Genomic DNA, 10,952 nt, shown 5'->3' with positions numbered 1-10,952 from the left:
TTCCTGAGCTGGAGAGCGAATCTGAAATACTCCCCAACAACGGGGGATGATTAAAAGACACCACTGCCAGCTGACTTCTCCTTATAATTTAAGTCTATTTCTGGATTTGCTGATGGTTTATAAAAAAAAAAGAAGAAGGGACAGCATGTTCCAGATGTGGGCCCTCCTTCTCCTCCTCCTCCTCCTCCTCTGGCTTCAGCTTCCACCTCCAACATGCCTGACAGGGAGGTGGGTGGAGGTGAAGGTGGAGGTGGAGGGAGGGTTGTGAGGGAGCGCAGGAGAAATTTGGCAAGTGCCCTCGAAAAGAAAGAGCAGGAGAAGAGATGGTTCAGTTCTGAGGACGCAGCAGAGGAGCTGAAGACGGATCATCATGAGGATGGAGTTTTTTTCCAGGATGAAGGCTGCTGGGGTCATTACGCTGATGATGATGATGATCAGCCTTCATCAGATTTATTCTTCTTCTGCTCAGGTTGGTACCGGTGTCTGACCTGGACATGCTTTTTAAAAAAATAAGAAAAACATGAAATCATCTATATTTGGACCGAAGGTCTCATAAGACTAATTCAATATAATGTATGTATTCAATCGAATTTAATGTAATTAAAAAAAATTACGACTGTTTTTCTTAAATAAAATACATAAGAATAGTTCTTATCATGTTTGCATTTTACTTTTATAGCTTTTAGGCTATAACACTTTAATGTTCCCAGTCTTGGAGATGATATTCCTGGAAAAAAAAGTCATCCCCTAAAGCTAAAATAATGCATGTTTAAAATGTCAGCTGACCCCTCTCTACTTAGTAGGACACTGAAGGAACAATTTTGAGTAAAATGAAAATGAAATATAGAAATCAAAAGTTCATATAAAGTTCAAATAAAAAATCAAGCAAAATGAAGTAAGTTTAATTTTTTTTTTTACATTGTAGTCATGTAACAAAATTACATGGTAGATTTACATGTAATCTAATTACTTAAGTCAGCATTTTGGGTCTAAATGTTTTTTGAGTAAAAGTTGACATCAAAATGATTTTATATCCAGGTTTTATTTCTTAGAGAGTCAAAAAAGTTGGAACATGATCTGATCAAGAGAAAGCTCGTGATCTTTTTTAGATTAAAAATATATTTGAGATTATTTATTGAAACATAGTGCAGTACCACACACTATGATTATAGATATAACAAAGAAAAATCCATTTAACTCTGTACATTTGGCCATATGATGTTCATAATCATCTTCTCTTGCATGTCCTGAGAGCTTCAAGCATGGCTGATATTTTTAGATTCTTCTATGCTAAACACAAACATCAACTCGTTTTTCAAACTGAATTAAACATTTATGCAGACAATCATCACTGATGATGAGAGCTCGGTCTCCAACTAAGACTGAGCAGTTTTCAAGAATCCAGTTTTCCAACCTGAAGGCAAAGAGCAGCAGGGACACATGTTTCTCAGCATCTGTAATATCCAGATGTTTCTGAGTCAGAACATTCAGCAGAAATGACCTGACCTGGAATTTCAGGCATCACAAACACATATCTTCAAACTGTAGCTTTGTGTGCTTCAAAAAATTAAGATCAAATTGAAGATTCATCTTTCTGACATGTTGGAGAAGGTCCAGCTAGAATCAGAAAGTATAAGACGACACATTAGGAGTTCTGCTCAGAGCAAAGGTGCACAGGAGCATGACCTTCAATTTGATTCAGGTAAATTTAAATCAAGTGGAGCTCTTTGAACTTTTTAATCTTGTGTACTTTTAAATAATGTCCAAAAAACTAAAATTAAAAAAAAGAAATTCAACGACTATGACACACCCTTAGCCCTGGTCAAATCAATCAAAGTGCAAGAACAAATTCTTGTTTTTATTGTCATTAGAGTTTGATTACTCACACCAACACCAAAGTCTGTTTAAATACATAGTAGCTGCAGCTCAGCACGCAGAGCTCAGGTTCACCCTCCTTAGTCTTCACTGCCTGTAAGAAACCAAAGGAACGCCTCCAAACACCGAAAACACAAACCACAGGTTCGCTGTGTGGCAGCAGCGCCGAGTTAAGCTGTGTTTCAACAGTGATTGTGAGGCGAGCGGCCGCTTCTGGTTCAGTTTTCACCCAGGCTTAAATGCAGCTCTGAAAAACCTCACCTCTGTGTGCAGACCTCACACCTGCAAACAGAATGTGATGGTCATCTTCTGCCTCTAGCCAAACAAATTATTACAACCTTGGAAAAACTTTGTGTTTTCATATTTGGGCCTAAAGATAGAATTAATAGTAATTAATGAATATTTATTGTGATAGGAGGCATTTAGAAGTATACACCCACATCCACTGTGCACATCTGAGCTTGAGTCAGCTCATGGTTTTGGTGTTCTGGCCCCAGAATTTACTCGGCTTATTATAAAAGTGCCAAAAAGACAAAGATTAGATGGAGAAAGGCCTTCTCTAACCCCTCCTTGTCCCGCCCCCACAGGAGTGTCCATCCACTCACGATCTGCTGAACTCGCTGCGGCAGGTGGAGAAGATGCTGGCGGTCCATGAGACGTCCTACCAGCAGAGCCTGCGATCCCTAAAGAAGAAGATTAGCATCCTGCACAACAGCACCATGGCAGTCTTTAAAATAGGTAAAAAATAAATGGTAAAAGTGGGAGGAGTTTTTGGTGTAGTGTCCCTGTGGCAGGGCATGGTTTGTGGCGCAGCTGCAGGGGAGGCTGACACACTGGAGCACCGTCAGTTCCTGGTGTCTGTTCCAGATGACCACAGGGTTTGAGCTGGTGTATAACTTTTCTGAGGTCCAGCAGGTGGATTAAGATTATCTCAGACAGAAATGTTTTGCCTTCCAGCATCCTGCCCCAAACCGGATCCCCCCGCTCACGGCCGCAGACTGGGCAGGGTGTTTGGCATCGGACACGAGGTCCACTTCCTGTGCAAGTCCGGCTATGAGCTGATTGGTCCTCGGACCCGAGTGTGTCTGGAGTCTCTGAAGTGGAGCGGTCAGCAGCCCATGTGCAGACGTGAGTCTCTGGAGGTCAATCACAGTTCTGCTTCAAAGTTTTGTGCTTCTGGTTTTTTTAAACCTGGTTTTTCTTTTCAGACCTCAACAGCACCGCCAACTCCCTCCCCTCCTTCTCTCCCGCTTCTCCCTCCTCCTCCGCCTCCTCTTCGTCATCATTTCCTGCTTCTGCTGCTCTGTCAGCATCCTCTTCAGCAACTTCACTTTCTCACCAGTCACCCACGTCATCCTCTCCCTCCTCTTCAGTACGACCCTCTCACTGCACACACTTCCTGGGCTCCACCCGCTGCACCTGTGACGTGGGCTTCACCATATCAGGCCGTGACAACAACATCTGCACAGGTGATCAGTCCATACCAATAACCACCACATTAACAAAACGCTGATCATTCTCAGCAGTTAAAAAAATCGATTTTCAATATCTTCGCTTGAGAACCAAAATTGTTGGATGTAAATTTTCTTTCAATCAACCGACCGATTAATCAACTAGAATTTTGCTTGTGTCTGTTTCAGATATCGACGAGTGCCATCTGTTTCCCCTCGGTCAGCCTGGCCTGCTCTGCGTCCATCAGTGCGTGAACACACCCGGCAGCTTCCACTGCATCTGTCCGTCCGGGTACGACCTGACCAGAGACGGCCGCGGCTGCACAGGTCAGAGTTCAGAGGTCATCCTGTTCTATTTGGGGAATGTTTAAGATGTCTGCGCCCTTGTAGTTGTACCTCTCACCTTTGACCTTTCGCATTCAGACATTGACGAGTGTGAAAACCGGATGCACAACTGCACAGCAGACCAGCTGTGTGTGAACACCTACGGAGGTTTCCAGTGCGTGACGGTGGAGTGTCCTCGCTTGAAAAACGCCACGTACATCAAAACATCGTCCATGTAAGAGTACTTACCGCCCTTTTTCTCCTCAACCTTCCTCTGAGCTGTTCTCTTCTATCTTACCTTCTGTGTCCTGTTTGTGTCTCCATATCTCCACATAAACCTTTAGTTTGTACAATCTGAAAGTTTGCGAATCTCACTATTTACTTTAAAGGCAAACAGTCTGAGTTTCCAGTTTGCGGCTCACTTTTCACAGTTTCAGCACTACTTGGCAAGTAGTTTTTGATGGTGGACAGACAAACTGGCATCTTCCATGCAAACTACTGGTTACCATGGCAACCTGTGGCGCCTTAACAATAATAAAAAGGTTTTTGGTACAGCACCAAATACCTGTTTGCAACCAGTTTCACACTAGAAGCAACCACTCAGCAGTGGGTCGAGTGCTAGACACTTTTTCCTATCAACCGATGGTTGCCAAATGATTGCCAACCAGTCTCTAAGTCTGTGTGAGTGGGACTCACTAATATTAACTCGAATAAAAAAAGGTTAGAGTGTGATTTGATCCCCAAAACCAAAACAATCTGTCTGTGATTCAAATGAGCTCAGTGGTGTGATATTTGTCCCATTGGTCAAAAATCAGTCCACATGCTGTTTGAGGCAATCCAGAGAGTTGCAAAACATCTGGAAACTCTCCAAGTTCTATGGACTTTGTCTATTTGTCCAACAACTGTGGATGAAAACAAAACTGACAGTCTGAATTTGAAACTAGCGAACAAGCAGTCAAAAGAATGACTGCCCTGAACTACACTCAATTTAAATCACACATCGAGAGTGCAATTAAACAGCACCCAGAAACACAAAGACACAATCAAAACCATAAACCTGTCACCTCAGAAGAAAAAGAATCAGACATAAAGTCAATGACAGGGACAGCGATAAAGAAATATTTGACAAACAATGACCTCGACCTCACAGTTAACCACTTCCCTCCTCCACCCATCTCTTAGCTCTGGTAGAATCTGGGCTGAGAGTCAGGCTGAGGTTTGGCCTCAGATGAACTGCTGAGTTTTCAGGCTCCAGTTAGCTGATTGGTCAAGAACCTTGAAACGTGTTTACAGCACTGGACGTGTTTACCACAGCAGATTGTTCAAGTACTTTTTCCACACCTGGAATCACAGAGATGCCAAATTGCAAAAATTCCCCCAGTCAAATCCAAGAAACTGCAAGACAAATACAGTCAATACAGTAATTGCATGAAAAGCAAATAATGTATTTATCACACATCAAAGCACTGGGTTGATAGTGAGGAGAATCATATTTATGAGGATTGACTTGATCACTTCTTTGTGGGGAAAACCACCAAAAGAAAAAATAAACTATTGGGAGAACTTACTGTAAAAGTTGCCCATCATTCATCTTCGATTTGAAAGAGGATGTCAAAGGCATGTAATCTGAGCGAGCCTTTTGTTGGACACACTAGCTAAAGAGGGACTTGGATAAAGATGATTTAGCAAGCCACAAATTCAAGACAAACGTTTGCAGAAAACAGCTGTTGTATCATCTGTTTCCTGTATTTTGGTCACAAAAAACATGAAGATTGCAGGCACACAGGCTCTCCAGGGTGTTTGGCTTAGTTCAAGGGTTCTGCAAAATGTTTTCTGAGAAGATTTGCAGTGGAAACGTTACTCTGAAGTATTTTGACTATAAAATTTTAACACATCAATTAAAAACTAAGAATCATTTTGCATAAGACTAGAACAAATGGCAGCAGAGGAACGATAAAAGACTGTATGTAGTGAAATTCCTCACATTAGTGCGATCACAAAAGGATTTCTAACTTTGATACAAAACCTTTAACAAATATCAACCCTTGATACCATTTTACAAATGCGTCAAATATTAACATTAACAAAAGCCTCTTGAGGTCAAATCTTGTTTAAAATATTTTTTTAAGATTTGCATGATTCACAGTTCAAAATAAACCTTTCATTCATTCACGCTCTGTCTGAAATGAGCTGTTTTAACTCACCCCAACCCCCAACCGGCTGCAGAAGATGGCCCCGCCCCTTCCTGAGCCTATTCCTGTCGGAGGTTTCTTCCTGTTAAAAGGGAGTTTTTCCTTCCCACTGTCACCAAAGCGCTTGCTCATACGGTCATATGATTGTTGGGGTTTTCTCTGTATGTATTATTGTAGGGTCTTTACCTTTACAATATAAAGCGCACTAAGGCAATTGTTTTTGTGATTTGGCGCTCTATCAAAATATAATTGAAAATTGAATTCCTAGTAAAGGTTTTGAACCGCATGTGGGTTCCATAACTGAGATGACCATATGAAGGATAACTCTCTCTGACCACTTAGAGAAAAAATATACATATAAACTGTGAGTTTAGTGGCAGTCCATGTTTCAGACCATCTGAGCTTTTGGCTCACAGAGGTTACTTGTACATATGCTGAGTTATTATGACTCAACTTTTGTTATGTTTAATATGAACGTTCACAACTGGGACAGAAGATATATGACAGAAAACACTAACTTTGTCAAACATTTCAGCATGTTTATGTCTAAAAAACACCGTCCCAAACCTAACTCTGAATCTGGGAGAGTGCAGAGAATGCCTGCACTCTCTCCAGCATATAACAAACAAAATCATGTGTTCACTTTCAGTGTTTGTGTCAATTTCTGAGAAAAGCAGGTCCTTACCCATGAGTACAAGAGCAGGGTATCATTTCAGGAGACTAGGATCATTTCAGGATTTTAACAGATTACTCTGGGGATGACTAAACAATCATGGCGTCTCTGGAGAACCATAAACAACCAGACTGGATTCTACTATAGAGGAGACAGGAAGTCGATGAAGATGAAGAATACAAGAATGCGCTCCAACCCGCAACCACACTTTGTTGGAGATGTAGAAGAGGTTTTTGACCCAAGACTGACCTCAGATGTTTTTTTGCTAACTATGACTCACAAGCTAACCATGAAGTGTAGCTTTACGTGGTAGGAGGCATTAGCATGCTGAAGCTAATCAGATTAAACTGGATTAAAAAGATATACGTCACAGAGTGATGAATATAAAAGCATTTTACAGGAAGTGAAAAGAGTTATTCAAAACCAATGGGTGCCCTCAAAAGAGTCATCACAAAGACAGAACGATAGCTTGAAAAGTTTAATTAATGTTCTCTAACTAATAATCTGCACTTCTCTCACATTTTTCAGATCATGTCAAGCATCCAAACAGGTTTCTTCTCTCTCGCTCTCTCGTTCTAATCATCATGTTTTGTCTGGTTTGCTGTATCAGCTAACTTTTTTTTCTTTTCTTTTTTTTCGAACTTTATTTGAAATTATAAAGCGAACAGTCAGTCATTCCAGTTCAGTTTGTACAGTAGACATACAGGGCAAATAACAGTAACAATATACAGTACAATGAAATAAGAAGGATTATTTCTGAATGAATTTCAATCAATGATAAACCTTTTTTATTGGAAGTCAATTTAAGAGAGTTTAAGTAATATTCAATTTCAATCAAAAACAAATTAAATGAGTTTTGAAATTTGTATCAGCTAACTTATCATATCATATAAGTAGCACTAACACATGACACTTTTTTATTAGAGTTTAGCATCAATTCCTTCTGTGAGCTCGATCTAGTCAGTTAAGAAACGCTGGTTGTGTCAGTTGCTTTGGTGTAAAAAGTTAACGACAGGTGCAGTAGAGGGGCAACCATGAGAAAACTCGAAAACAGGAATGGTTTAGCTTGAGGCGATACGTGGACCTCACAGAGGTTTCACAGGTAATCCGACTCCTTCAGGAAGGCACATCAGGACATTCCTGGGTTTTCATGCATTTTAAAGACCCATTTTTACTCCTTGGCTTTTAATTCTGTATGAGTCTGTCATTATTTTATTCTTATTATTTTCCTTTCCTTTTAAATGTTACCTGATTATTCTATTGTACAGTACTTTTAAAAACAACAACTGTGGACCAAAGTGCTATATAAATAAAACTGATTTGATTTGGATCTTTGATTTTTTTAAGCAGTGCATGTGAATGTATGAGGCCACATTCAGGCTTGGGAACGGTGGACTCTTTATGATTGCAATAACCCTCAAGTGTGAGGTGACATCACAGGGTCCATGTAGTGCTTTAAAAGTAGACGCTATTCTGAAAGCTGTCTGGACATGTCCAAAAAGATGGTCTTAAGGAGAAGTGAGCCAGTTTTAGAAAATCTTTTTGATCACATGTTAGTTAGTTGTCCTTCTGTAATTGAGTATGTTGAAATCTTTTTCTTCCATTTATCCAATTCAGTGCTGCTGAGGGCAGCTGAAGCCCTGAGGCCTCGGTCTGCTGTTTTTTGTACTTGTTCATCTTAGATTAGGACAGAGAGCAGGCCGGTTGTTCCATAAGAATGACTAAAACCTGTGAATAACTAAAAACCAATAATGTTTACCCTCTTTGTGTTCTTTCAGGCGGTGTGAGAGGAACCCGTGCATGCTGGGAGACAAGCCATGCACTCAGGCACCAAACTCCATCTCCTTCCACTTCCTCTCTGTAGTGTCCAACATGTCCGCCCCGCGCATCCTCTTCCGGGTGTCTGCCGCTCGCGTGCTGGGCGACACGCTGCGATTCGGCCTCGCCGGCGGTCGCGGCCGGGGCCACTTTAGTGTGCAGCGCTCGGGCAGACAGACGGGCACCCTCCTCCTGGTGACGCCCATCAAGGGGCCGGCCACGCTAGAAGCCGAGGTGGAGATGAGCGAGCTGGAGCACAACACCCTGCTGGGCCGCTACCTCACCAAGGTCACCCTGTTCGTGTCTCCGTACGAGTTTTAGAAAGGAAGCGATGACGATTACCCGGGGTTTGTAGAAGGAGATAAGCTGAACTCTGACTGTACTGATGAAGACGTTTCAGGGCAGGATGAAGAGTGGACGTGGAACCACTGAGTGTTTTTGACCTCTTTGTAGGTGACTAACTGTAATTTTCTAGTTCTTTTCAAAAATATGAATTTTGTATATAGAGCATAACATAGCCAGATCCAAGAAGACCTAATAGTTAGTATTTAGGATTTTGAAGTGGGCCTGCTCTGCCTTACATCATTTTCTTGACATATGTGTAATATTTTGTTTTTGAACACAACCAGATAAGTTTCAGATAATGAGGTGAGCACATGTAGAAGTAAACCTTGTGAGACAAAAGCTCAGGCTTCACAAAGTTGTTTTTTTTTCTACTGTTGGAATGATGTTACCAAGAGTAGATATTCCTAATATGGTCATCTTAAGTCCCTCCCACACACTTTTGTTTTTGGGAAGGACAGCCAATCAGAGACAGTTGCCTTAATCAGAACCCTGAACTGACAGGAATAAATTAAAGTTGTTGTTTGTTTGTTTTTATAAAGACCTTTGCTCTGTTGGGTCCCACCTAGCATCACATTCTTCAATATTTTAAATTATTTTGTATTGAAAAACAATCTTTAAAAAAAAAAAAAAACATTCTAACTAATCTAATGTTTGTTACATGTTCGTTTTTAAGAGTCTGTTCTCTGCCAAAGTCACTTCTGTAGAAAGCTAACACTAACTTGGACTTAGATTGCTAGGATGCTACGCTACACTGGCACTACTTAGTGCACCATTCTAAGTATGGATGTTAGAGTACAACCTGTACATTCTCCTTATTGGTTTAGTTCATATTAAAAGGTTTAATACTGCTTTTTACACACATGTTTATACAAAACCTTCCTTCAGTCATATAGAGCTACTCTACGGATGCCATCATTAAAATATGGAGCTGGAAATGAGGAAATTCAGTGACCCTGGAGGCAAAACAAAAGTCAGCGAACTGGAGCACAAATTCAGCCAAACCAGTTAATTAAAGGTTGCGCAAATTATATGTTTGAGAAAGTCCTTCCATCACCTCTGAAAAACTACAGGTCAAAGTTCATGTCACTTTAAATTTTTAAACACATCTATAGAGAATGCAGGGATGTGTCGCCCACATTTGTTTTTTTTATGTTTACAACTGTGGTTATTGTTTTCCAGTCCATTCACTGGAACAATAAAAACCATAAACAACGCATCCATTCAACCATCCATCATCTTACTTCCACTGATTCAGGTCAGGAGCCTAACCCAGCTAGTTGAGCTAAATGAACATGAAAGGAAGCACAAAGGTTTCTGTAACATGTTCAAACAACTGAAGCTGATATCATCACTTATTCAAAAGTTCTGTTTTCTCAAACTCTGTAAGAAAAATGAGGCATTTTGTGTTTTAATATTTTCTTGTGCTGAGGATGTTGTGGATCTCATGAAAACAGTGACTCTGTTTCCTAACTTTAACCACATGATAGCAACCTTGACTCCAGCGATGACAAACTAAACCTCAACCTTCACTCGTGTGCAGGAATCAAACTACTTCTGGGAACCAGCTGTGTGCAGGAGATAAGAAACTTTTATCCGCCATTTGAACAAGTTAAATGAATTCCAGGAACAAGTTCATTATCTTGTTCTCAGGAGGTATTGGTGTGATTTTGTTTTTAATTATTGCCCAGGGTAATTGTATTGTGAAAAGAAGTTATTCTCTTGTGGGAAATGAGAACACCTGGAACGAGATATTGTCTTCTGGGAACGAGTTAGTTAAATGTTCCCTTCATAAAACATTTTTGAAGCTCTGTAAGACCATAAAAATGTATCCAGCATAATGAAAAGACATCATTTAATCCCGAACACAGCTTAGCACATCTAACCATCTGTAAATTGTCTAAGTAATCGTTTTATTGGATTTTCCAATGATTCAAATACTGAGAAGCATTCAACCCTGTAACGTATTTGACATGAGTTTTTGAGACCTCTACATCATCAGTGTGACGATTTTTGTTCCTAAATAAATTGCCCCAAAACGCTGAATGGAATAAAGTAAAAATAATTTATATGGCAATTATTTCATGATTCATCAGGCTTTGCAAGGTGAAGGATTCTGGAAAAACCTGCGGCGATTTACCTGATAACGTCATCAGAGGTGCTGATACACCGTGGCTGTGCAGACTCAGCATTTTTACTCTGTATTAAAACTTCAAGGTCTTTGCGGATACTGTTTGCAAACTTTGTATTATTACAGAATAAACACATTTACCTCGA

The 10,952-nt window shown here is 40.4% G+C and overlaps 1 protein-coding gene across 2 annotated transcripts; it reads left to right on the top strand.

Moving 5' to 3' along the window:
- The first annotated feature begins 234 nt into the window (after nt 1-234).
- On the top strand, nt 235-10,952 carry LOC120743308 (fibulin-7-like). 2 transcript variants are annotated; one of them, XM_040046909.1, is made up of 7 exons: nt 235-469; nt 2,463-2,613; nt 2,833-3,003; nt 3,249-3,344; nt 3,516-3,653; nt 3,750-3,885; nt 8,294-10,952. In XM_040046909.1, exons 1-7 carry the CDS (start codon nt 371-373, stop codon nt 8,652-8,654), a joined length of 1,152 nt encoding a protein of 383 aa, XP_039902843.1. In that variant the 5' UTR covers nt 235-370; the 3' UTR covers nt 8,655-10,952. The 2 variants fall into 2 exon arrangements, with proteins under 2 accessions (XP_039902843.1, XP_039902842.1); XM_040046908.1 differs by having other exon boundaries at nt 236-469; nt 3,084-3,344.

Source organism: Simochromis diagramma, unplaced genomic scaffold (genome assembly GCF_900408965.1).
Source record: "Simochromis diagramma unplaced genomic scaffold, fSimDia1.1 OVJJ01000106.1, whole genome shotgun sequence".
In the NCBI taxonomy this organism is placed as follows: domain Eukaryota; kingdom Metazoa; phylum Chordata; class Actinopteri; order Cichliformes; family Cichlidae; genus Simochromis; species Simochromis diagramma.
This window is presented reverse-complemented; position numbering and strand designations above follow the sequence as displayed.